Source organism: Chlamydotis macqueenii, chromosome 1 (assembly GCF_036417535.1).
Source record: "Chlamydotis macqueenii isolate bChlMac1 chromosome 1, bChlMac1.mat, whole genome shotgun sequence".
NCBI classification, from domain to species: Eukaryota; Metazoa; Chordata; class Aves; order Otidiformes; family Otididae; genus Chlamydotis; species Chlamydotis macqueenii.
Genome location: NC_141556.1, coordinates 212,173,620 through 212,200,261, shown reverse-complemented (window position 1 = coordinate 212,200,261; position 26,642 = coordinate 212,173,620). Strand labels below are relative to the sequence as shown.

Sequence of the window (26,642 nt, the reverse complement as noted above, 5' to 3'; positions counted from 1 at the left end):
TCTCTTGTAGTTTTTTGCCAACATTCGTGATGGCATGAACACAGAGCCTGAATTTCTGGTCTCAGCCACCAGCCTGCCTAGCTTGCTCAGATGGGATGTATGCTGCAGGCAAAACTGTTATGTGTGACACAGGGAAGTGTTTTATCTCCTACAGATGTACAGGGAGACCACAGTGGTGATCCTGATGGATTCAGCATGGCTTTACCACCCCCTCCGCTGCCCTGGTGTGAGCTAATGAAGTGTAACTTTTCTTTTAAATAGGCAGCACTTGCTGTATGGATCACTATCCTCCGTTTCATGGGAGACCTCCCTGAGCCAAAATATCATACGGCCATGAGCGATGGCGGCGAGAAGATACCAGTGATGACAAAAATCTATGAGACTCTTGGGAAGAAGACCTATAAGAAAGAACTGCAGGCTCTGCAGGGAGAAGGAGAGGTAACTGCTGTGGCTGTAAGAGAGACATGATTATTAGGTGTTGAATAATGAAAGTGTTGGAAGGAAACGACTTGTGGGGTTTGCTGCAGGCAATCACTTTGTCGATTTTATTTGCAATTATACTACAAAGGGAGAATTGCCTGTCTGTCAGGTGTTGATCCTGTCCCTTCTTCTTCACAGGGATAACTGAGTGTCCCCCAGCAACACAGTAAGGAAAGTGCCCTGACATCTCTCATGGGGCTTTGATCTCTCTCCTTCTCCTTGTAGGGCAGAAATACATGGGGGGAGTGTAATATCCTATGTCTTTGGTCTTTCATTTGGGGATTTCTTTTTGATCTGCCCTAAGCCAGAAGAGACTAAATTAAAAATGTGCCCTTAATCTTGGAGCAGGAAGTAAAGAGTTACTGGGAGATTAAGCTGTGGAAATAAAAAAAAAAAAAAAATCCCTATTGCATCCTCAGTGCATTGGGGGAGGTCACTGGAGGACTTCGTCTTAGGACCCCTCCCAGATAAGACGTTGTTCTGTATAAATCACTGTCCATAGCACTGATAATGCGTTTATCTTTGGCAATCACTTTATTCAATAGACAAGATATTACCTGGTATTGGGATTTCCTAGTTGACACTGTTGCATTTTCAAGAAGCTTTCTGTAGTATCGTCTGGACAAGCTCCTGCAGCATTTGCAGATGTAAATTAAACAATCTCCTAGTGTTTAGAGACAGTTATTTCATTCAGAATTTCCAGTGAATTAGCTGAGAAGGACAGTAGCCTCATCTGGATTGTAGTTCTTTGAAGATATACACCAAGAATCACCTTTCATTCCTTCTGCCATAATTTCTTGTTTGCTTATTACAAAAAGGCATGTTTGGGACAATTGAGACACCAGATAGTACGGAAGAGAAGGAAAATTTAAACTCTCATTTTTGTCTGTGGTTACATCTGCTCTGCAGAGTGCACAACAGTGCCGAGAAATGTCTGAGCTGACCCTGAGCATGATGATGTGCAAATCCAGGTTTACAGTACCAACTTGGCTTTGTAATGCATGTAAACCATCACAGCTCCAGGACTCGAAGTGTTGATCTCATGTAAAATCACAGTCTTTTCAAAGCTGTTTAAATGGGGAGAGGTTAACAATGTCAAAAAGTGAAGTGATTATTCATGCTATTTGAATCCCACAGATGGCATAAATTTGGTGTAAAAGTAGAAAGCCAAGAGTAACTTGATGATACATAGCCAGTGCCTGGGTCTGTCTCACATCAAATTTATTCTTATGAGAAATCTGATAGAGCACAGAGCAGGTTAACGGTGATGAAACAAGAACAGGTATGAATTCCTGGCTAGATGTCTTCCGGCTCACAAACATCCTGCACAGTGGGTTCACCTCAGAGAATGGTCTTGCTCATCTCATTTCTGATGTAGGAACAAGCCTGAACGGCATACAGCAGAACTGAGTGGGTGTAGGTTGACGAGGAGTCAACCACATAGTCAACATAATTTCAGACATCCCCCCTGTATGTAATTTTGGTCTAGGGGAGGCTCATTGGTTAGAGAGTATCTACAAAATTCAGAGTGAGACCTGGGTTATCAGAGGGTGTGGGAATATGGGTCCACACTTCTGGTTCCCACCAGCCTCTGAAATATCTCACTTTGTGCCCAGGATTAATGGCCTTTTGCAGAAGCCCAGGGAAGGCAGGGTGAGCACTTACTCAGCAGGGCTCTGTGTCTCATCAAATTGCATCCACGCCTCTTGCTTTGCAGAGTACTCACATTGATGGGCACAAGAAGAACAGTGTGCGGCACAAACTGGTCTCCTTAACACTTAAGAAGAAATCCAAACTGACGGAGGAGGTGAGAGGAGACGCTTGGCCGCCTGGCAGCACAAGTGCCGTTGGATTGTCTGCAGCCCTCTCTGACTCTCTTCTGCTTTTCCCTAGACAACATAGAACCAGCCCTCCTCTGGGTTTGGCGCTACCTGTCTCTCTGCCTGAAAGATTTAAGGAGTGTTTAAGGGGAAAGGTTGGCTTCCCGTGTCTCCTTGAGTCATTCTGCACTTCGCGCCGGCCTCCCCTCGGCTCTCGTTGTCCATCCATCCAGCACCTTCCCTCCCCTCTTTCACAGCCCTCCATCCAGCTGCTGATACCTCCCACCACTCTGTGATGGTCTGAATGTTATCCCTGCTTTTAGTTTCCTGCCCTCCATCGTGGCATAGGTAGCAGAGGTGGGGTCTTCAAATGCGCTCACGCATCCTCTGCTCTTCTCCAGTGCCAGGGGCAGAACTCCTCATGGGAGCAGTTAGCCCAAGCTCAGAACTTGAAAATCCCAGCTCAAAAGAGTGAAGAGCAATAAATCTTTCGGGTGAGGGGATGAAGGCAGGGCAAAGATGTGGATTCAGTCTTCTTTTACACACTGCCATGTCCACTTCCAGAGCGGACACCATCTCAGCTGTCTGTAGCTCCTTGAGAGCATGAAGATTGCTCTCTGAGATAGTCACCCTCCTTCCATTTAGGGTGAGTGGCGAGGAAGAGGAGCCAGTCCAGCTTACCCTAAAGTGGCTCTGAACGCAGTCTGGAAATGGCCATCTTTCTCCCATGGCTCTGTATGGAGACTGCATTGACTAGCTGAGGCAGAGAGCTGGTAGGAGGATGCATGCCATCCCTGTTTTCACAAACGACACCGTGCTTTAGCGCTTTTGGCTGCATCATTAGCATGGGGAGTGGGTCCATTTTGTCAGTGTTTTAATGATTTTTTTTTTAATACAACTGAGGTAAAGGGACAAGTCCTCCTCCTTGTCAGTAAGCTGGGGTTATTCCAAAGATCCTTGGTGGTCCTCTCCTGGCTGCAGGATCAGCTCAGAGCTGGGATGCAAGGGTGCTATTGTAGAAACTCTGGGCAAAGACCAAGCAGGTAGGAGTGTGACTAGACAGGACCATTTTCAGCTTCACCTGTATGTGTTTAAAGCCAACAAAGTCATACCCTCCCATTGCTGTTAAAGTGCTAGATTGAAGAACTTCTGAGACCCCTCCTGGCTGGTGGAGGAGTCCTTGGGGAAGACAACACATTTGGGATGGGGGTGGGGGGGACATAGTAACTGGCTGTACTGAAAGAGAGCAATGTGTCTGGTTGCCAGGTGACAAAGAGACTTCACGATGGTGAATCTACACTCCAAGGTAATAGCATGCTCGAAGACCGACCTACCTCCAACCTGGAGAAGCTCCATTTCATTATTGGTAATGGCATCCTCAGGCCAGCCTTAAGGTTAGAAATCAAGACAAAGGCATGAACGTGCCATTCTTTTCATTCCTTCCTTCTTGAGCTTTTTTTATCCAAATGATTTTGCTATTGAGTTCAGCTTTACAAAGCTCTCGTTGTATCATTTTTTCTGGTTCTGTTGTATAATGTGGGCTGGATGATGCTCCTTACTGTCCACATCAGGCCTGATAGAAAGATGATGCAGAGGGACCCAAACACTTCTGAAAGTGCTAGGGGCTACGGGATTGGTTTTTTTAACGTTCATTCTTGTTGTTCACTACCCTTTTTTTTTTTTTTTCTATTTGGCCACTTAGATCTCTTTAGTTTGGGTGAATATTTTTAATGGTATACTAATGAAACACTCAAACTCACTTCAGTTGCTAAATTAAGCATTCAAAAATTAGAAAGTGCCAAATTAAGGCTAACTGTACATCTTTGATTTAGCCCATTTATATATATGTGTGTGTGTTATAATACAGTCCTTGTTTACATGGTCTCACTCTCCTTTCACTCACACCTATCCACTTCTTCCAGGAACAGGGTGAGCATCCTCGTTTGATGGCCAGCTTCTCTAATTTTCATTTTATCCTCCCAGTTCACCATTCAACCCTTAGCCTTACTTTTCTGCACAAAGTCTGCTCTGAAGGCACAGCTGGTAGTGTCCCATAGGGGTTGTCAATGTAATGAGATTTGCTGCATCCCATGTGGATGAGGAATTACTGTTATCCGTCATTTTGCATGTAGAGAACTATGGTTAAATTCAAAAGTGGGCATTAATTCCCAAATTGAGATACCTGTCAATGTACGTGCTCATTTGTATGTAAGAGCTGGACAAACTTTGACCTCTGCTGGAGCTGATAGTTCCCAACACTTCCAGAAAGCAAGTTCAGGTGTCTCAAGAGGAACAGTCAGCAAATGAAGACTCCCAGCTGATGGTCCTCTATGAAAGTTAGTTTAGGAGACTCTCTTGGTGTCATTGGGAAATCTTTGTGAGAAACCAGGACTCAGCAGACGTTACAGGACTGGCAGATGGCATTTTAGAGACAGTGCAACAATCAGGATGACCATCGTTAGGGCAGTTAAATTAATGTCCTTGTGATTCTAAAATGAACTTTTAACTACCAGTTGTATGCAGATGGGGTCTGACTCTATCTCTCTTCATGTTGAAAAACACCACTTTGTTAACTCTAATGTTTTTTTTTCATTCCTATTGCAGGGATGAAATCTATTGTCAAATCTGCAAGCAGCTGACCCAGAACCCATCCAAAAGTAGCCATGCCAGGGGCTGGATCCTGATGTCCCTCTGCGTGGGATGTTTTGCTCCTTCTGAGAAGTTTGTGAAGGTAAATTGTAGATGATATTTGTCTTATGAATTATCTGCCAATACATTTTCTTTTCCATTCATGAGAGCAGCTTGTCTCTTGGGTTTCACAGTAGAGGGAATCGTGGGATTTATCTGCGCCAGGAATGACAATAACATAAAGTTCCTAATCAGAAAGAAAAGTGTGGGTGATCTCAAGCTCAATATCTAAAGCGGATCAGATGAGTCACTCCTGAGAAGTGTCTCTCTTTCCTTTGACTCTAAAGGGAGTGTAGACAACCAGTTCAGATTATGCCTCCTGCACTGTAGATGTGTGAAGATGTGATTAAGTGAGCTTCTGGCAGGAAACTTGATTGTGAGAGGTTGCAAGTGGAATTTGGACACCTGGCATGGCCCACATTTCTCCTCTGCTTCTTACATGCAAAGGTCTATGCGTTCATTGAAGCATCTACTGGCTTTGACAGTATGGCCTCAGGCATGTACTCTAACAAATTTGGCAAGGAATAGTACTATGCAGCTAATTATAAATATAAGTTAATATAAAAAATTGTATGTAGAAAGGGAGAGGTTTAATTTACTTGGAAGTATGTTTGCATAGTTGCTCTCTACAACTTGTCCTACTATGTGTCATACTGAAAACGTCCAACTCTAAATAGCCACATGAGAGATGACATGTAATGTATCTTCAGAAGCACTGTCGATCAGCAAGACTGAAGTCAGTGGGAGATGCTAAGTGGCTGACACTCTTGAAAATTAGGTTGTTCTTAAGGATTTTCTTTTTTTCCTGGGCAAAGTCTAGTTGCCTAGATTTGAACAGCTTGCCTTTCAAATGAATTGCATTCCTAGAGTCTGATTAACACCACGGAGTTGCTCATGCTAATCCCATACCTAAGAGTTTGGCTGGCAAAGGGCTCAGCACTGTGTCTTTGCTTTGCCACAACATGACAAGACCTCCTTTGTCCCTCTCAGATCTTTGAATATTGGAGCCTGGACCTGCTCCCGAGCCTGCTGGAGATAAAGATGTTCCATCAGTTTCCACAGATATCAGATTAAGTCCTTGGCCCTCAGCACTGAAAGAGCTGAAGCCAAGAATAGAAATCCCTCCTTCATCCCCAGGCCTTGTCATTATGAAATCTAATAAAGCAGATCAATCACTAGCAAAATGGCAGAAAATTAAATTATGTCTGGAAATGAGATCTGAGAAGGTATGCCACAGGAGGTTGTGTGGGTTTAAATCTTTAATAGCAGCAGAATGTTTTATGTGAGTGAAGCACTTCTCAGAAATAATTTATGGGTAGCTCTGGACACTCGGGCATAGAATGATAGAATTGTTTGGTTCAGAAGTGACCTTTAAAGCCCATCTAGTCCAACCACCCTGCCACAAGCAGGGACATCTCCAACCAGATCAGGTTGCTCAGAGCCCTGTCCAGCTTGACCTTGAATGTTTCCAGGGATGGAACATCTACCATTTTTCTGGGCAACCTGTTCCAGATTTCACATGTACCTCTGCCCAAAGTTATGGTTTATGCTGAAATATGTGGCAATTTTCCCAACAGTTTCTGAGAGGATTTATACTAATTTTGCCCTTATTCATGACCCTTTTGCACCTTGGCCTGTTGGAGATGACAGGCAGCTTGTGGTGAATGAAGCTGCTTGAGTATGAGTGCAAACAACACTTGCAGCAGCCCACACTGTAGTTACATTTCAAGACCCCAGTCTTGCAAACAGCAACACACAGGCAGTGACTTGGGCAATGTCTCAGATCTCCTCTGAAGCCACTGTAGTTATCCATGGGGACATCACTGACACCTTCCAGCTTAAAATGTTGTGTCTGGAGATAAAGCATTCTCATGGTGAAATGTTAACTCTGCCCCCGAATCACATGCGTTCCCATCCAGACTCACTTTTTTTGTATTGTGAGAAGCAGAGGAATATTCAAAGTTTGTTGGAGTTCAGTGAACACTTCTGTTTTGAAGCTATGTTAACCCCAGCCACCTACTCCAGTCTGTTCTGGGCTGGGAGACAAATTCTACGTCACTGTCAGACCTTATTCTCAGACTCTTAATCTATGAGTACCATGTTTTCAGGAGTTAGTAGTCAGCCAAAATCTAATTTACTATGAGTTCACTGACTGCTGCTTTAACCATGCAATAGCTACTGTTGAATGTATGATAGCCACATGTTGGCCATCAGCCGGTTGGCTAGATGACATTTTGTTAACCTCATGTCTTTTTCAATTGATGCCCTAACTTCTCATTTAGCAGTAATTATCCACTAATTTATCAGAAGGAAAAACATAATAGGGCAAATATCTCTTAGCATTTCTTTCCTATTCCATTCCACGCAGTGAATGGAATATCAGACTCCTGGTTACTTTTCTCCTGGAACCTCCAGGCTCTAGCTTTAATAGCAGTAATATTATGGGGGAAAAAAGATGAGAAATTTCAAGAAACTGTTTGCCTAGAAGTTGTTCCACAACCTTCAAAAGCGCCAGTTAGGACTGTACATTTGAGAAGGATTTAGCTGGTAGTATTTGATATGTTTTCCAGCTCCCAAATATGAAGGTCACGCTTTGGATCCCATTAGAAACCTTTATCGTATCATATGCTAATCATGGGTCAAGACACATTAGCACTCCTGGTTTTTGTGCCTTTCTTTCAACTAATAAAGGACTTTGATTGGAAAGTTCAGTCACAAGAAAGAAGAAATAAAAAAAAGACGTAGTTACATAGTTCATTATTAACAGCGTAATTAAAAGTACACTTTTACACAGGATCAGCTGCTTGCTATCATTTGCAACAGTTCCTGTCCGTATAACCTGGCTATATAACCTAGTTATTTCAGAGGGTCTCTATAAATTACGACTGGCAGAGATATCTGTCTCTCCACCGATGTTGCTTATGGACTGACAGTGTTACAGAGCAGTCTGTGTTACTGAAGGAACAGCTGTTTTAGCATTCAGAGAACTCTATCTACCTATAACATCTCTCTGAAGAGTATGATTTACAGAACTATTAGTCTTAGCTACCTTTTTGGCCAAGATATTTATGTACTAGTTTTATGTGTATCTCTCTCATAATGTGGAAGTCCTGAATTTAATTTTCTCTACAATAATGTGGTTATATTTTTACCACATGGTGAAGTGCTTCAAATTCCGCTTTAGGATCTTCCAAAATGCAATTTAAAATCTGACTAAAGAAACATCTGTTTAACGTAATTGTGAAAGATCTTTTGTACTGTCAGCTAAGTGTTCTAAGTGGCATTTGCTTACAATTCTCCTGGATCATTACTTATAGGTCTTTTTAATTCATTCCCAGCTTTTTGGCTGACACTCAATGACATTTTATTATACAACTTCAAGATACAGAGATAGAAATCAATGGCAGCAACAGCAGGAAGAGAAAAGCTGCTGCACTGGCTTTGATCAAAGGTCTGTCTAGGCTGGTATCTTATCTCCACTGAGGCCAGAAATGCACAGTGTAAGAACAAGGCAATGGTGCAGACTGTCTTACTCTTTCTCAGCTTCCAGCAATGCGATGTAGGAACATCCTGAGCCTGAGCGGTATCACTGCCGACAGTGCCAGAGGGCTTTTCTCCAATAAAACATTGCTTTTTAACCTTTGCAAATGCTTGGCCACTAAAGCCAGTGTTCTAACCAATGTATTCCCTGCTGCCAACAGTATTTAAGGAACTTTATCAACGGAGGCCCCCCGGGTTACGCTCCCTATTGCGAAGAGAGGCTGAGGCGGACGTTTGCCAATGGAACAAGGACGCAGCCACCCAGCTGGCTGGAGCTGCAGGTATGAGCCCGTCCATCCCTTCCCCAGGCAGCTGGGGCTCGGGGTTTGAGCCTTTCACTATCCCAGGAAGCACATCTCTGCCAGGAAAGAAAGTTGTGTGGCAAAATACCTATTTCTCTCAATAATTTTCATATATTTCCAAGATACTGCATTCCTTCTGCATCCTGGATTTGCTCCAGATCAATCCCTTTGGCTACACCAATACTTGTGAATTAAATGTGCTCGAGAGCGCTCTCAGGCATTGAGGCCAGCTGGCACGGAGCAAGCCCCCATGTATGCTAGGAAACTGTCTTCCAGATGAAGGTGGCTGCAGGCGAACTGCCTGCTGAGGGTTGTCCCTGGGACTTGTTCGGGGATAGTTATAGCTGGAACAGGCACAGTTTGTGCAATAATTGCTCATTTTCTGTGCTGTTTTACTAGCATAGACAGCTGTGCTCCCGTGTCCAGGAGCATTCCCAGGCATGCCTAGATTTACTGGATTAGGCACTTTGATGACTGAATGTATTAAATAAAAAATATGGGAATTCCAAGTGCTTCCAGTGGCTGACTGTACCTTATCCCATTGAGAAGTATGTCATCGTAGTATTGAAAAGCAGCCAGTCAGTGGGATCAAGAATTAGCAAATGGCTACCACAGCTGGGTGGAAGAGTGTGTAGGTAAATAGTCTCAATGGGGCTGAAATATACATCCTTTTATAATATTTGACTTTAATCCATTAGGCAACCAAATCCAAGAAACCAATCATGCTGCCTGTCACATTTATGGATGGGACAACAAAAACTCTGTTGACCGACTCTGCAACAACTGCTAAAGAGCTCTGTAATTCTTTGGCCGACAAAATCAGCCTGAAGGATCGATTTGGTTTTTCACTTTACATTGCACTTTTTGACAAGGTATGTCTTAAATTTTGTTCCTGACTAACCCTATAAAAGAAGAGGGAGGTTCTCCTTGCTGTCACATATCTTCCAGAGATCAGAAGGACCCTGTGCTCTGAGCAAATGGCCACTCTTGAGGTCAGGCAGGAAGATTTCTACAGTGCAAGTGGCAGCATGATTTTCACAATCAGAGTGGTCAAACGCTGGAGCAGGGTTGCAGAGACAGAGAAATCTCCCTCCTTGGAGATATTCAGAATTTAACAGGAGAAGGCACAGAGCAACTTGATCAAAGATGGACAAGAAAGCTCTAGAAATGCCTTTCTACCTACGTTCTTCTGTGACTCTGTGCTCTTACTCTTAGTCAAGCTACTCTGAATTTAATTTCCAGTAAAACAAACAGCCTGGATTTTTATGCAAGGGAGCAACTACATTTCATTGCTGATGGTTGAAATTAAGTTTCCAAAATGAGCTAAAATCCAAACTGCCATACTTGCATTGGCATTTAACCTGATTTATTTAACCTAAAATCATACCTTTTTTTTTTCAGAAATTCCATAAAAATAAAGGTGAGCTTAAATGAGAGGGGAAAACAGACCTAGGGTAAAACTTTATCAGGTGAGACAACAGCTGCAAGCCAATGAAGCAGAATTGTTCCTACAGCTGCTGTTTAAGAAGATGACACATATTCTCACCCCAAGATGTGGCCACCTCTGCCTGTGGGGAGAGAAGAAAATGATTTATACTCCATCTTCTTGGTCTTTCTTGAGGAGACACTCAACCAGGGACGTTCACTCTGAAGAGACAGAGTGCTTTAGGGCCTCGTGCCAAACCACAGTGAGAACAGAGAGATGATAAATCTTCTGTAACAGGACAGGCTTTTTATTCTGGGTTTGCCTCATGCTTAGTATGGTTGGACCAAGTCCATGACTTTGAAACAGGGTGTTTCAAAGCACAGTGTGAATAAACAATACTTTATAATGGGACCGTTGGCTTTGCTAATTCATGTTGATGTTCTCCTTTCATTCTGGATGGGAAATTATGTCTCAGAACAGAATGGCTCACCCAGCTGTGCTGTAAACCTATTAAATCTTTGCTGGCTAGTAGAGATAGATACTTTGACTTATTTTGATTATAAAGGAAGTCTGGATGAGTGACTCCAAGATAGATATCTCTACCTAGAGAGGTCAGCATTTAGTCAGGTGAATGCCACATTTCCCTCTGTCCTGATTAGGTCTCCTCGTTGGGGAGCGGCAATGACCACGTGATGGATGCTGTATCTCAGTGTGAGCAGTACGCCAAAGAGCAGGGAGCGCAGGAACGCAACGCGCCGTGGCGGCTCTTCTTCAGGAAGGAGATCTTCACTCCTTGGCACAACCCGAGTGAGGACAATGTGGCCACCAACCTCATTTACCAACAGATTGTGCGGGGGGTGAAGTTTGGGGAGTACCGGTGTGACAAGGTATGTGACCTCAGCAGCTACTGGTCTGATCCAACATGTATCTTTGTCAAGGTGAAATAGGTTTCACCAAAGGGGGTAAGAAATCTTCCTCCCTGAACACCTACTAGCTTGGGGATTATAGTATTTGCTTGGGAAACTGGAGCTAAGGGAGTCAGATGTTCTCGGCTGAGGAGAGACCAGACATTCCCATGTGCTGCATGAGCACTCTCTCCTGGTGAATTTTGCATGTGCGAGTGAACAACCACTTCATCCGTCAGCCTCAGTTTGGAGGGCCACAAGCACACTGTAACTACACCACCAAATCAGGAGTACATAGCAGGATCCTGTTTGGTAAATCCAGCTAAATCTTAGACACGAGTGATGCTTTTCAGGATACCCAGACCTCTGCCATACAATACAAACCAAATAATGCTGCCATATGCTGAAGGGACATTGGCAGGAGAAACCTCTGTGCCTCTAGAGTCTCTGGGAGCTTATGGAATTATTCCAGTGTCACTGAAATTAGCATCTCAAGAGACATCAAAATCCCTGAGAGTGTCCATCACATTTTGTTTCGCTAGTGCTTGAGATCATCCAGGTGTCAAATTGAAGATATCTCTCTTCCCCAACACCTAATCATTCTCCTGTTGTCCAGTATAGTCCAGCCACCTTGGGAACTAAATAGTCTTTTCCCATCTATATTGCATTAACTGCAGCTCTTTTATCCTGTCAGAAATCCTGTCCTTTCTTCCTCCCCTTCTCTTACTCCTGGTCTCCTGGCGCTATTATCATCTCAGAAGCTCTATTAACTCGCCCCAAAGTGCTTGGAATGTAGCTGCACTGAAGGACATTTTACAGTTCTGCATTATGCACAGGTGCTTCGGTTGCTGGGCTTCTCAAGTATGAGAAATTATGGATACATGCAGTTTTCAATCATTAAACACTGTCTACCATAGCAAAATCACCCACTGCTAACCACAGGCATCAGAAGCAGATTGAACTGCAAGGAAAGACTGGGACAAACATGTTTTTAGGGTTGGAGTCGATCTTAAAGGTCTTTTCCAACCTAAATGATTCTGTGTTCACACACAGTACAGAGTTGCATGGAGCTGGTCACTGTACTTGTTAAGGCTTAATCATAGCTTTTAGTGCTCAATCTCCTGAAGTTTAGATGTGTCAAAAAGCACTGGTGAAGTTCAGCTGAAAGGAAACACCCCCACACCAATCTGAAGCAGCATTACCTCCAGCCTCCAGAAAGAGCTCCTTGCATGATGGAGGATGGATGTTGAGGTGATAGCCTGGTAACAACATTAACTTGGCTGCTTTGACTCCAACAGGAAGAAGATCTGGCAGAACTGGCTTCCCAGCAGTACTACGTGGACTATGGGTCAGAGATGGTGCTGGAAAGGCTGCTGAATCTAATTCCATCCTACATCCCGGACAGAGAGATCACAGCTTCAAAAACAGTGGAAAAATGGGCTCAGCTCATTATAGCCGCACATAAAAAGGTGAGGACAATAGATTGTTTGGCAAGGACCAAGGTGTGCTTCAGTAGCTTTGTGTGCCTTTCAAATATACATCAGATATCATAGCTCAGCTCTTGGCCTGGCCTGAAGCTAAATCAAAGAGAAATGTCAAGTTTTTTATTAGCCATATTCAGCTTTACCACTGGTTTTGAGGCAAGATCTGACAGAAGAAGACAACCTGTAGAGATTCACTGTGAGAAGGAAAATGCCACCTCTGGGGTCTCATTCCTGGTACATAGGATTGTGGTGTTATTGTTCTATTACAGTGGTGGTTCGTGTCTCCAGGCAATGTCAGGACCTTATTATACCAGGTATTGTATAAAATCTCTCTGACTTCCATAAGAACATTTGTGACACCCTCCCAGAGCGACGCCTTCTACAGCTCATTACCCATAACTCATTATCAGTCACGAGGGCTGGTCGTCCAGGCATGAGAATTGACATTCATTTGACAGCAGGACCCAGCTCCAGATTAAGACCCCTAAAATGTAAGCACCTCCATGTTAGGACCCTCACCTCCCATTACTGTCAATGGAGACCCAAAGATGCAATTCAGTTGGATCTTGCAGGTCCTCCATCAGCCTGTCATCTACATATAGAAGTCTCAGGTATCTGAGGATGTCTTAAATGAAGCTAGATGCCTGTGCTTAAGCACCATTGAGTGTCTGTGTCCAGCTAAACAACTGTCAAGCTAAAAGGTAGACACTTACCTTAGGGAAACCCAAAGTTAGCTGAGATTAATCCCACCTAGACTGGTCACTGTAGGTGCTTGCACGGCCTTCTCAGAGTTGAATTATTCCCTGAAGTGGGAACCAAAATTTTGCCAGGACTTTGTTCAACGCATCACTTGTTCCTGTAGGACTGTGGCTCTTAGCCTCATTGAGACCTGAATTAATATTAGTTCCAAGATCTTCAGATGACATTAATTGGTTTTGTTTGCTCTCTTCCTGGCTATAACTGAGTTTGTGTTTCATGTTGGTTGTAATTTGCTTTTTCTGTAGGGAATTTATACTCAGAAGAGGGCAGATCCCAAAAAAGTCAAGGAAGAGGTAGTGGATTTTGCACGTTTCAAGTGGCCTTTGCTGTTTTCTCGGTTTTACGAAGCCTTCAAATTCTCAGGTGAGTCAGTAGAGCACATCCCCAGAGCACAGGATGCTCCAAAGCAAAAAGAAGGAGACACAAAGACTGCACAGACAAGAAGACTTAATGGACCATCTAGCTAGTCTTTTTTAGATATGTTATTTTTTGGTGCATCCTGATTAGCAATCTGTCAAGCTATGAGTCTGCCACTATTTCTCTTACTGAAAATGACACTGATTTTTTTATCATTGCATCCTCCTTTGAAATTTTCTATAATCCTAGGACCCTTTATGAACTGATTGTATGTCTTGTCTTCAATCCAGGGCCAAGCCTGCCTAAAAATGATGTGATTGTAGCTGTCAACTGGACAGGGGTGTACTTTGTGGATGAACAGGAACAGGTTCTCTTAGAACTCTCTTTCCCAGAGATCACAGCTGTGTCAAGCAGCAGGTAAGGAGGAACAGGCTTAGATGGTGATATGTCTCTAAAATAGCATTTTCCCAGGCTTTGCCTCTTGATGCCATTCTCTCTCCGTTTATGTCTCCCATAAAAATATATCCCAGAGGGGGAAAGCTGCAAGGGCAGAGTTTCACCTTGGCCACCATTAAAGGTGATGAATACACTTTCACCTCCAACAATGCAGAGGATATCCGGGACCTCGTGGTGACTTTCCTTGAAGGACTAAGGAAAAGATCCAAGTATGTGGTCACTCTCCAAGATAACCCTAACCCTGGTAAGCAAATGGCCCAGCCCAATGGCAAAAAGTATAGATAGATTAATTACTCCCAAGGATTTGGAAAAAAAAAAAATCAAACTAATGGTTGTTTTTCTTGCAGTAGGCGAAGAATCTGGCTTCCTCAGCTTTCTCAAAGGAGACCTCATAGTTCTGGACCAGGACACAGGAGAACATGTGATGAACTCAGGGTGGGCTAATGGGTTCAATGAACGAACCAAGCAGAGAGGAGATTTCCCAACCGATGCCGTCTACGTCTTGCCTACAGTCACCATGCCTCCGCTGGAGATCGTGGTAAGCTTTCAGAATAGCACAACTTGATACAAAGCCTGAGGAGGTCAAAGCCTTCTTGAAGAGCTTAGATATGTCCAGAGTCTCCCTGATGGTAAGGTGATAACCAGAGTGACTGAAAGGTGACAAGTTGTCTGAAGCAGAAGTGATCTCAACCTTTAATCTGGTCTTTGAACACCACAAGCTTGTGACTTGGAATACCCATGAATCCAGCTACGTCCCTCTAGCTGGCCTAATTACTTGTAGATGTATTTGGGGTTGATGGGCACATTCACATATGGAGCTGTAGGACTGAAAGCACATTATCTTCCTTAGGAAATCATTTACACTATGGAAACATTGGTTATTTCTTGCATTAGTGACTGAGAATGGCATGGAGAAATGACAGTTGAACAGTTCTTACTGACTACTAACTGGAATTCAAGGGTTATTCTTACTCACTGTTCTTTTCATTTTATATCTGCTTCCTCTCTCTGTATACACCAGATATATCAAACATACTGGGTGACAGAAACCTTTTAATCCCACAGGCACTGGTCACGATGACCCCTGACCAAAGACAAGATGTTATCAGAACCTCTCAGCTGGCCATTTCAGACAGTGAAGAGAGAGTGAAACCATACACCTTGGAGGAATTTTCCTACGATTATTTCAGGTGATTTTTAAAAACCATCTTCAAACATTATAGGAGTAGGAATATATCTCCAACTAGCTTGGGAATCTGGAAATTTTTCACTACTGGAAAAGACTCTAAATATCCCTTTGTGTGACTTTGTACAACTGCAACCTCCAGTTTAGGTCATAGCATCTGAGCTGTAGGTTTTCCACAGACAAGATTTTATGAAGGACTTCTTCCGATTGGCTCAGCACAGGTGTAAGTGTGAAATTTAGCGTTATGTGGGAGGCTGTGCTTAGTGGTCTGGTGTTCCTTTCCCATGATCCCATATACAGGCTCAGACCATATAGGCAGCAGGTGAATTAGGTGTGGACATTTTCATCTCAGCTCCAAAGATTTAAATGTATGCCACTGCTGAATGGAGCTGACCAGACTGATCCCAAAACTCCTAGTCCTGCTCAGATGGGAGCCAGACAGACAGACCAGATCCTGTGAGATATCTTCACCCTGGTAGGCTTGTTCTGCTAGGCAATATTCTTTCAGTGTTGCTGCCCTGACCGTCCATTGCCATCATCTTTCCTCTTGTAGTTAGAAGCTTTTTGGGGTAGGGAAGGTTGTTTTGGTGTCAGTACTTGGGTAGAGACCTTAAGGGACTTTTCTGAGCCCTAGGAAAGTACATATGGTTATCTTTGGGCAGAACTGGAGCTGGATACTTGCTAAGCTGTGAAGTCCCATTGGATGTAAGAGTTCATTAGCTAGGTGCTATAAGCAACCTTCCCAAGTGAAGTTGCCACAAGCAGTGCCTTTCAGCCCTGTAACCTCTCCATCTTTCCTTTTGCTTTGTCTTTGCTGCCAGGCCACCTCCCAAGCACACTCTGAGCCGAGTCATGATCACCAAGAGCCGCGGGAAGGACAAGCTGTGGTGTTACACCCGTGAGCCCATCAAACAGCCGTTGCTGAAGAAGATCCTGGGCAGCGAGGAGCTGTCCCAAGAAGCCTGCATGGCCTTCATTGATATCCTTCCACTGCCTGGGGCACCACTTGGACAACACATCTGACAGGCAAATAGCTGAGCAGGCTTTTTAGAGCCTCAATCAAAGCCCATGGAAAGGTTTGTGGTCCCTCTTAAGGGCTTTGGGACCATGTCACAGTCTTGGAGACCTGCCTGATCCTGGAGTCTGCGCTCAGGCATCCTCAAGATCTGAGCAGTGTCTGCTTCTTAATAGATGAGGGCCAGGGAACAAGTTATTGAGTCCTGCTGATCCACACTGCTTAGTGATTAACTCAACAGCTCTGTTCTGGCTCGTTTCAGCTGTGTCTCTCCAAAATGCATCTGCTGTGGAAGGCTGTAGCCCTAAGCCGTATGGATGTAAACCAGTCCACATAGCCTCAGGGAGAGGGTTTGCTGCCTGAATATCCCTTACCTGGAAGAATGTATGCAGCATGGAGAGATGAGCTGAATGCAGACATAGATCCAATCTGTTGAAATAACCTTCATTTTTTGGTGGGGCTCTGCTCTAGCCTCCAGACTTCATGATTCTGATGGTGTAAGCCTGTTACTTACTGATATTACACTATTGCTGCTACTACTGGTTTTCTCTTACTAGCAAATAATAGCAGGAGGAGGAATTAAAACAACTGGCAAAAAACTGTAAGAGGACTTTTGCAATTTTATCCTTTTCCTCTTGCTGTGTCATACATATTAATTCAGAAAACCGTGGCCGGTTGTCATGCAGAATAGTTGCAATGTGGCATAATGGTGAAGGGCGTCATTTGGTTTGTGTTACTGCAGCTCCACTGGTGTCTGACACGAGCTGAAAATCCGATCTTTTACAGTGGTACTTGTACTTGTGATCAGGTTACACGTGATCACACACAACTTGCTTAGGTCTACGTATCCTGACCCCAAACCAATCCTTTCAACCTGAGATGATGCATGATAAAGGGAAAGTTCTCTGGACATCTCCTAAAGCAACCTCAAGCCTTTACCATACACCGTACCCCCTCCACCAAATTGCAACCACTTCTGTAGTCACATATAGGATGTCTTCAATCATATCATCAACAGAAGTGCTTCCCCAAACATCCCAGTTAGCTGATCCTTGACTGCTACCTCCCACCAGTGCTGAAGTATATGGGTGACTACCCATCCAAAAGGACCCGCTCAGTTAATGAGCTGACAGACCAAATATTTGAAGGTGCCTTGAAAGCTGAACCCCTGAAGGATGAAATCTACTGCCAGACCCTCAAGCAGCTCACGGACAACCACATCAAGTAAGAGCCGTTCATTCTCCTTGGCCCAAATGCCTATGTTGGGCAAAGCAGATCTGAAGTGTCTGTGCCATGAGTGATTTTTTTCCTTCTGGGCCTCTCCTTGTGTAGGTACAGCGAAGAGAAAGGCTGGGAACTGTTGTGGTTGTGTACAGGCCTTTTCCCTCCAAGTAACGTTCTCCTGCCCCATGTCCAGAGGTTCCTGCAGTCCCGAAAACATCACCCTTTGGCGGCAGACTGCATCCAGAGACTCCAGAAAGCCCTGAGGTACGACATCAAAAGACCTCCTTGTCCTGGCCGTGACACAGCGTCCAAACGTGTGAGAAAATAAGAGTATGGGATATTTTAGTGGCTGGGGGGACAGTGAAAGCTTACAGCCTGTCTCTGTGTTTGACCAAGCTGAATGAAAGGGATGCTGGGTGAAGGATGTTGCTCATAAACTGTGTAGGACAACAGAGATTAATTAAGTCAACTTTGTCCAGGTCCTCTTACGTCATCTACAACCTAAGCAAATACACATTCTCCATTACAATTTTTCTTTCTTCTGTTTAGGAAGGAAAAAATCTAATATTAAGAAAGAAGCTGAAGTTATTAAAAAAAGAATATGTATTAAAATGGAAGATCTAAACAAATTATTCTTGCTTTGATGCTGTGGCACTTGCCACCTCCTGTTTTGCAGGAATGGGTCCAGGAAGTACCCCCCCCATCTGGTAGAAGTGGAAGCCATTCAACACAAAACCACCCAAATTTTCCACAAGGTTTACTTCCCTGATGACACTGATGAGGTAAATGGGGGAGAAGGCAATTATTTTCTGTCAGGAGGGCTGTTAAGTTTCTTACTAAAATCTTGGAAGAGGTTAATATTGATTCTGATCTGGAAAAATTCAACCTTCCCAGAAGACTCTGGACCAGACCCAAAGCGGTGAAAGGAAAACCCATCGTTATTTACCCTGATCAGCTCAGGGGGTTGATTTACTGCAATTCACAGTTTTCAAGATGTGGGTGCTGTGCTGGTGTTCACTGGAGTCTTTATAGTATGACCCCAGCAAGAAGGAAACGGAGTGGGTTCCTCTCCATTGACTCTCAGCGGTTCACAAGCTTTGGATATCAGTGATTTGCAGCCTAGACCAACAGATATTGTCCACCCAGCTGTACCCAGTGGGGTACCATGATGGGGCTCCCTGGGGACTGGGTAGACTCTGGCAGCACTGGCAAGTAGGTAACTGAAATTACACCTTCTGACCTGAGATGACACAGACATCATTCCTGCACTCAGGAACCTCTCGTTAAGCATCTTACACACTAATAAGGTAGGATAGTTACGTTGGTGCCAGAGCAGATATGCATGTCCTTGCAGATACTGCTGCCTGATGCTGCTGATTAGTCTTCCTGTGAGGCTCGCATCTCCCACTCTCTTTGTGCCCTTGGGCACAACTAAATTCCTGTATTTCCAAGTAGGTTTATGTATAAAGCAGTGCACACTCATGGAAGGACAAGGATGATTCCTCTCCAGCAGCTGTGCATGCCCTTGTTTATCCATAATGGAGAGTTGAGAGAACTGCTGGGATTTCTCATCACTTTGAGTATTTTTTCCACCTGACCAGCAATAAGCATGACACTGCTTTATACATGTGCATCTGTGTGAAGAAGGAGGCAGTGGAGAAGTCAGGCATTTGGTCTAAACCAGGCATCTGACCTCCTTATCATCAGGGGAGAGACAGTTGGGACAAATAAAAAATAAAAATTAAAAAAAAAATTACTACGAGGGTGGTGGAACAGTGCTCAGGTTGCCCAGAGAGGTGGTGGATGCCCCATCCCTGGAAACATTCCAGGACAGGTTGGCCGGGGCTCTGAGCAACCTGATGTGGTTGGAGATGTCCCTGCTCCTTGCAGGGGGGTTGGACTGGATAACCTTTAAAGGTCCCTTCCAACCTAAACTATTCTGTGAAATCAGCCTGGAGGTATCTCTCTCTCTCCCCCTTCCCCAGCTCTAGACAAAATAGCTCTGAGACCTGTTAGACAAGAAAAAGCTCTTATGTTCCCTGGCGAGCCCTGGATAAACCATCAAGATAGGGCATCATGAAGCACAAGAGTACAGCAGTAGCACGGCTGAGCTTCTGCAAATATCCCTTCTACAATCCACAACGTCACTGATTTCATTGGCAGTGGGCACCTAAATCCCTTTGTGCATCTGAGCCTAGAGTTCTTAAAAAGAGAGCATAAAGTGGAAATTAACCCTGAGGCAGCAGTGGTGAGGATCTTCCTTTCTTTGTAGGCATTTGAGGTGGAGTCCAGCACGAAAGCCAAGGACTTCTGCCAGAACATCTCCAACAGGCTGCTCCTAAAGTCTTCTGAGGGCTTCAGCCTCTTCGTCAAAATCTCTGACAAGGTGAGTGACCCACCCAGAGGCAGGGGTAGCCCCAAGACACTCGAGGTGACCCAGCTGCCAGTAGGTACACATTGCTGGAGCCAGGGCTATCTGCACCCTCACAGGTGAGATGCATTTCTCTGCAAGCAGTGTGGTGTTTCTAAGTCAGATCCAACCAGCAATGGATGAGATTTGCAGTCCATCCTGTAACCCTGACTTACAGCAATCATCCCAAAGGGCTTAAAACTCAGGCAGGCAAAGCTCTCCTAGCCTGTTGCCTACTTGGATTTATAAGAAAGGACTAAGTAAGGTAAACATGCAGCTTAGAGCTGCCTCAGGCAACTGGAAGAAATCTATGAAGATAATCATAATGAAGGGAAATTAATTGTTCGGGTGAAACAGGAAGCTGCAATAAGGAGTAATGGGTGAAATTAAAGACAGAGCCTGCAGCAAGGTGCTGGCAGTGGCTTTCTCACGTCAGCAGTTTGTAACACATCAGAGTAACCAGGACAAAGCGGTGAGCAACAACTACAGGAGATGGGGCAATCCCCAACCCTACCTGGGGCCTCTTGCTGCTTGCTCAGCCTTTGTAACCATGTGCTGTGTCCCCCAGGTCATCAGTGTGCCTGAGGGAGATTTCTTCTTTGACTTTGTGAGACACCTGACGGACTGGATAAAGAAAGCAAGACCGGCAAAAGATGGTAACAGTGACTTTTCTCCATTGCGCATCCAACAGAGCCCTCCTAGAGCCCTCCCAGAGCCCTCCAGCGCTTTCAAACAGGATTAACCATAGAATCACAGAAGGGTTTGGGTTGGAAGGGACTTTTAAAGGTCATCTAGTCCAACCTCCCTGCAAGGAGCAGGGAGATCTCCAACCAGATCAGGTTGCTCAGAGCACCATTCAACCTGACCTTCGATGTTTCCATGCAGCCTGCCACGTCTGTTGGACCACACTGCTGTGGATGTGCTGTCTGCATCAGCCCTGGGGACATCACCTGAGAGATGATCTGTCCAGGAGCAGTAAGATCTCTGCTCCAGGGCCAGACCTGGCTCCTGTGAGGAGCACTTGCTGGTGGAAAGCTCTCCAGGGCCAGCCTGTGGGAAGGTTTCAGTGCTGGGATTCATCTCAGCTCACTGCCCACATCCACAGTGGAGCTGGCTGCATGTCTGCTGAATAGATCACTGGCTGCAAGACAGAGGTGCTGCCAGGGTTCAATTGCTCTGTCCTGCATTAGGCATGAGTATTACTATTATTAGCCAAGTGCAAGGTCTTGCACGTGGGTCGGGGCAATCCCAGGCACAAATACAGGCTGGGTAGAGAATGGAGTGAGAGCAGCCCTGAGGAGAAGGACTTGGGAGTGCTGGTGGATGAGAAGCTCAGCATGAGCTGAAAATGGGCCCTTGCAGCCCAGAAAGCCAACCACATCCTGGGCTGCATCCCCAGCAGCGTGGCCAGCAGGCTGAGGGAGGTGATTCTGCCCCTCTGCTCCACTCTGGTGAGACCCACCTGCAGCACTGCCTCCAGCTGTGGAGCCCCCAACATCAGAAGGATGTGGACCTGTTGGAGCGATTCCAGAGCAGGCCACCAAGATGCTGAGAGGGCTGGAGCACCTTTCCTGTGAAGACAGGCTAAGGAAGTTGGGGCTGTTCAGCCTGGAGAAGAGGAGGCTCCGGGAAGACCTGATAGTGGTCTTCCAGTGCCTAAAGGGGGCTGCAGGAAAGATGGGAAGAGACTCTTCAGCAGGGCCTGTTGCAATAAGATGAAGGGTAACGGCTTTAAAATAGAAGGCAGCAGATTCAGGCTTGATATAAAGAAAAATTTTTTTCCACTGAGGGTGGTGGAACAGTGGCTCACGTTGCCCAGAGAGGTGGTGGATGCCCCATCCCTGGAAACGTTCAAGGCCAGGGTGGCCGGGGCTCTGAGCAACCTGATGTGGTTGGAGATGTCCCTGCTCCTTGCAGGGAGGTTGGACTGGGTGGGCTTTGAAGGTCCCTTCCCACCCAAAGCATTCTATGATTTTATGATTATCATTGAAGTACAGTTGTGCAAATGACTCCAGACACTCTTTCCATTTGATTAAGGCTTTGCAAGGGCAATATGTGGTTTTCTCTGCAAGGTCAGAGCCCATTTTGCCTTGTGAGTGCCCCTATCCCTGAAGGCTGTGATGGAAGATGGGCACTGCTGGCTTGCAGGGACACTGATTGCCAGCTGACACTCACAGCATTGCTCTTAGATCTCTGCTTCCTGCTTCCCTTGCACAGGTATAGTGCCTTCCCTCACCTACCAAGTGTTCTTCATGAAAAAACTGTGGACCAACACAATGCCTGGAAAGGACTCAATGGCAGACTCAATCTTCCACTATTACCAGGTACTGCGGGAGCCTACAATAGCAGGGGAGACTTGGCAGGAATTAGGAATGGATTACAAAGAGGTACATTAAATAGGAAGAACTCTTGCCTGTTGAGTTATATGGCAAGGAGCAGCCTTCATGCACGTTAGGGTAACCAGTTCAGCTGGGATTTGGGTCAGCTGCTCTTGGTTGGGCAGCGAGAAACAGGAGAGAGCATGTCCTGCTGGCAGCCTCAGCAGGGAAGCTGAATTCAGAAGCACCCTGAGGGTTTCCAGCCATCTCCGTTCATGGAGATGAGCTGTGATGGTCCCAGCATTTCATTAAGAAGTTAAAATTCTTCTCTTGTTTCTCCTGGGATGGAAGAGACACCTTCATGTCCCAAAGCGCTCCTTCACACACTGATACACTTCCTGTGTTCTTGCCTGGATAAAGTGGTTATCCCAATATGACTGTATCCCTTAATGCTTGAGTTAGTCACCTGACACATTTTCAGACACTTTTGGAAATGAAGGAATAGATTTTCAAAATTGCAGAAAAAGCAGAAGACTCATTCAGTTCCAAGGGGACATTACTAGGGGTGGATTTCCTGGCATGAGGGAGGGTGAACAAGACTGTCGGTTCACACACCTGACAGCTAACATAGGGACCTCCCTGTTCCACGCAACAGGAGACTGTTTTAGATCAGAGGGGATCTTTAAACATCTAGTGTGGTCTCAGCTGGGATTTGGGCCAGCTGCTCTTGGTTGGGCAGCAAGAAACAGGAGAGAGCATGTCCTGCTACCTCTCCACCACACTTAACACAACTGCTACAAGTGTTCCCAGGGCACAGCCTCTTAACCAGGGGCTGGATACCTCCACAAACTCCGTTTAACATCTGAGGGTGAAGGTCTGTGGGCATCCTCACTGTCTCTGAATTTTCCTTTCCTCCATGCAGGAGTTACCAAAGTACCTGCGTGGCTACCACAAGTGCACACGGGAAGAGGTCCTGCAGCTGGCAGCTCTCATCTACCGGGTGAAGTTTGAGGATGACAAGTCCTATTTCCCCAGCATCCCCAAGCTCCTGAAGGAGCTGGTGCCTCAGGACCTCGTCCGGCAGCTCTCTCCAGATGACTGGAAAAGGGTAAAACAGCAGCTTGAGTCATATGCCAGGCTTGGCTGGGGTAAACCCAGTCTTTTGAGTGACTTGTCTGACCTCCAACGTTGAAGTGTGGCTGCCAGAATGAGTGACCCATGGTCCCTCTTGAGCCTTAGGAGAGCTGCAGCCTCCCCAAGATCACCAAGATGAAGAATTGTACGTGCATGTTTGTACATGCATGCCTTGAAGTGGGTTTTCTTTGTGTTACATGTGGCTGTGGCTGTAGTGGTGGATGCAATGCCCTATGGACACATGCTGGAAGGTGATCTCCTGCAAAGGTCTGTTGTTTAAGGCAGACTACTGAGTAGAGGGGTAATTCTCCCTGCTTTAGACAGGGAGAGCTGTGGTACAGGTACAGAGACATAAAATAACATAGGTGTCACACTGCCCAGAAATAGTCCTTTCTTTTTCCTGGGATTTAAACTCAGCCATGCAAGTTTAAACTAACCAGCGAGCTATCAGTTTCTCTGGGCTGAAGGTCTTTCAGTGTCCTCTGATGCATAAATTAGAGGATCAAAACTCACAATCCCTTTAATGGAGTCACCAGCACAGCTCATCTAAGAAAGAAGGACCTGCCCTGGTTCCAGGCCCTGCTCCAGTGACCAGCCGGCACTTTGATGAAGTGTTCATTGGAGCAGAGACTAGAACCAACCGTCTTTGTGGGACTGACACTCCTTCCTTGCTAGGTAGTGCAAACCCTCCAACTGTGTTGTGTTCTCTTTTGCAGTCCATCGTGGCGTACTACAATAAGCATGCAGGCAAAACAAGAGAAGAAGCCAAGCTTGCCTTCCTAAAGATTATCTTCAAGTGGCCTACGTTTGGATCAGCATTCTTTGAAGTGAAGGTACCTGCCCTGCTTGGGGGTTCTCTGACAGCTTTTAGCCAAGGTCAGGAGCCCCGTACTGCCCTGCCTTTTTACACAGACAGAGGCATTGTGGAGCTTCAGCATATCTCAGTCATTGGGTCTGTACTCATAGCTGTGCTGCTGAAGAGCCAAGAGCCATTCTCTGTTTTGCCAAGGCAAAGAGGAATGTGTGGTTTTCCAAGGGACATTTCTCCACCCACCACCAACCAAATCCAGACCACCCACCACAGCACCAACCTCCCATCAAAGACATTAGAGGCCAGTAGTCATGAAGTCTGTCCAAGTACTCTGGACAATTTATTGCAACTCCGTCTTCTCAATGGCCACACAGTGAGCCTGGGCTGGAAACATGTTGCTGAAATTACTCATCAGCTCCTTGAACTTGGGCATCCCATTTTCTGTTATGTCCCTCTTAGATAGCATAAGGCATCTGAATATATCCTGTGATTTTTCCATCAAAAGTGACTTGGTAGCCAAGAAATCTGTGGCAAGGCCAGGAGCTGAGCCCCCATTCTCTGTGCTTCATCTCATCAATCAAACAAATTGGAGGTCCTCATGGCACAGGGCTGGGAGAAGGGTTTACCAGCAGGAACAAAACTGAATGCAAAGATCAGAAGGGGACAAAGCAGTGTAGTATTGGCCTGAAGGTCCACAGCAGCAGGCATGAGGAGGAGCAGAACACAAAACAGAGACTGGAAGGGAAGAGGAGACGTCTGAGGTTTGCCAGCCTGTCCCAGCTCTTCCTTGCTAATGGCAAGATGGTTTCACTTTTGGGAGGCCACCAAAGGAAGTAAGGAACTGAATGCCGTCAGCAACTCACCCACTGGTTATCATGCATTTAGGAGATCTGTACTTAACTAGACAGCCCTGACTATTGCCATTACCTTAATGAGCTCTATGTTTATCTTTGAAGGATAAACTAGATAGCAGTTAATGGGCCACCAAATGCTGGCAGGAGAAGACAGAGAGAGAGGAAATAGGAAGGGGTATGATTTTGCATGACACATTGCCTAACCAGTTCATGTAATTTCCAACAGCAAACTACAGAGCCAAATTATCCAGAAATCCTTCTAATTGCCATCAACAAGCATGGAGTCAGCCTCATTGATCCCAAAACCAAGGTAAGCAAAACTGAGGTCTTCACTAGATGCTCCTGAGCCCACTCCCCAACCCCTCACAGAGGTCATCCCAAAGAGCACATTGCTCAGAACTTCAGGAGTTCTCATTAAGCCTAATTAGAAAGGCTGGATAGCCAGAAAAGTTTCTGGAGGCAGAAATTCACTGTTGCACAGAGACAGCCCAGCCTTTTTCAGCAGGAAATGGATTGCGAGCATCAATAGTTAGGGCCCTGTAACTGGAGGATATACACACTCTGTCCTTAATCCTTTCGCAGACATTAGGACAGGAGCCAGAGTGAATGAGCTCCTACTGGTTACTTCCACCAGCCGCATGGTCATTCTAGTACAGCAGTCCTCCACAGGCGCTGGAGGATCCAGAGTTTCGCGTCTCACTGCTGTTCCCATGAGGCCATGGTACAGTCTCATTGCAGTAGACATCCTTGGTTTGCTTTGATGGAACGTGAACGAGGACATGAGAGGTCCCCACAGCCTTTCATGTAAGTTGAGGCTCTCGCGTGTTGAGTGTCAGTCTTGTGTTCCCACCAGGATATTCTCATCACTCACCCCTTCACCAAGATCTCCAACTGGAGCAGTGGCAACACATACTTCCATATAACCATTGGCAACCTGGTGAGAGGAAGCAAGCTGCTCTGCGAGACCTCCCTGGTAAGGAGTGTTAAAGATTATTGGGCACAGCTAGACCAAATCCTGACTGTGGCAGGTAAAACTAAATGCTTCCAGCAAATTGTGTCTCAGGGATTCTCTGGGCTAAAACTGGTCTCTCAGTAGAGCCCCTGATGTGTTTTTCTCTTCTGGATTGCCCATGGCTCTGCTTAATGGATCAGGGCTCTCACTTGGTCCATCATCCAACTTACAAGTAAGCCTGAGGTGCTTGGGACCTTGCCATCTCAGGAGCATGGGGCTCCCTGTCACTGGACTGAACAGCACATTAAAGCTGACGTGGGCTCAGAAGGTACTCTTGAACCCTTTTACCAAGATCCTTTGCCCAGCTTGACCCTAGTAACAGTCACAGCAACAAGCTTCCTCCTAGAGTGTCTTAAGCCTAAAGCATGAAGGATAAAAATTCCTGCTGGATTAATGTTTATTAATCTGAGGCATTCGGTATTTTGTTGGCCATTTGAAAATCCAGGTCCCATCAAAAGCTC

At 45.4% G+C, this 26,642-nt stretch overlaps 1 protein-coding gene across 1 annotated transcript in view; it reads left to right on the top strand.

The window, feature by feature from the left end:
- Nucleotides 1-26,642, top strand: part of MYO7A (myosin VIIA) — a 104,432-nt gene that overhangs the window by 75,912 nt on the left and 1,878 nt on the right. The window contains exons 26-49 of the mRNA XM_086743081.1: nt 262-438; nt 2,198-2,455; nt 3,567-3,694; nt 4,905-5,031; nt 8,690-8,809; nt 9,529-9,702; nt 10,916-11,143; nt 12,460-12,630; nt 13,650-13,767; nt 14,052-14,178; nt 14,292-14,461; nt 14,565-14,755; nt 15,283-15,407; nt 16,225-16,382; nt 17,489-17,642; nt 17,751-17,906; nt 18,319-18,424; nt 19,915-20,028; nt 20,621-20,708; nt 22,270-22,376; nt 23,293-23,478; nt 24,221-24,337; nt 25,396-25,479; nt 26,023-26,142. Of these exons, the coding sequence (XP_086599207.1) occupies nt 262-438; nt 2,198-2,455; nt 3,567-3,694; nt 4,905-5,031; nt 8,690-8,809; nt 9,529-9,702; nt 10,916-11,143; nt 12,460-12,630; nt 13,650-13,767; nt 14,052-14,178; nt 14,292-14,461; nt 14,565-14,755; nt 15,283-15,407; nt 16,225-16,382; nt 17,489-17,642; nt 17,751-17,906; nt 18,319-18,424; nt 19,915-20,028; nt 20,621-20,708; nt 22,270-22,376; nt 23,293-23,478; nt 24,221-24,337; nt 25,396-25,479; nt 26,023-26,142 (3,504 nt within the window). The remainder of the gene's footprint in view (nt 1-261; nt 439-2,197; nt 2,456-3,566; nt 3,695-4,904; nt 5,032-8,689; nt 8,810-9,528; nt 9,703-10,915; nt 11,144-12,459; nt 12,631-13,649; nt 13,768-14,051; nt 14,179-14,291; nt 14,462-14,564; nt 14,756-15,282; nt 15,408-16,224; nt 16,383-17,488; nt 17,643-17,750; nt 17,907-18,318; nt 18,425-19,914; nt 20,029-20,620; nt 20,709-22,269; nt 22,377-23,292; nt 23,479-24,220; nt 24,338-25,395; nt 25,480-26,022; nt 26,143-26,642) is intronic.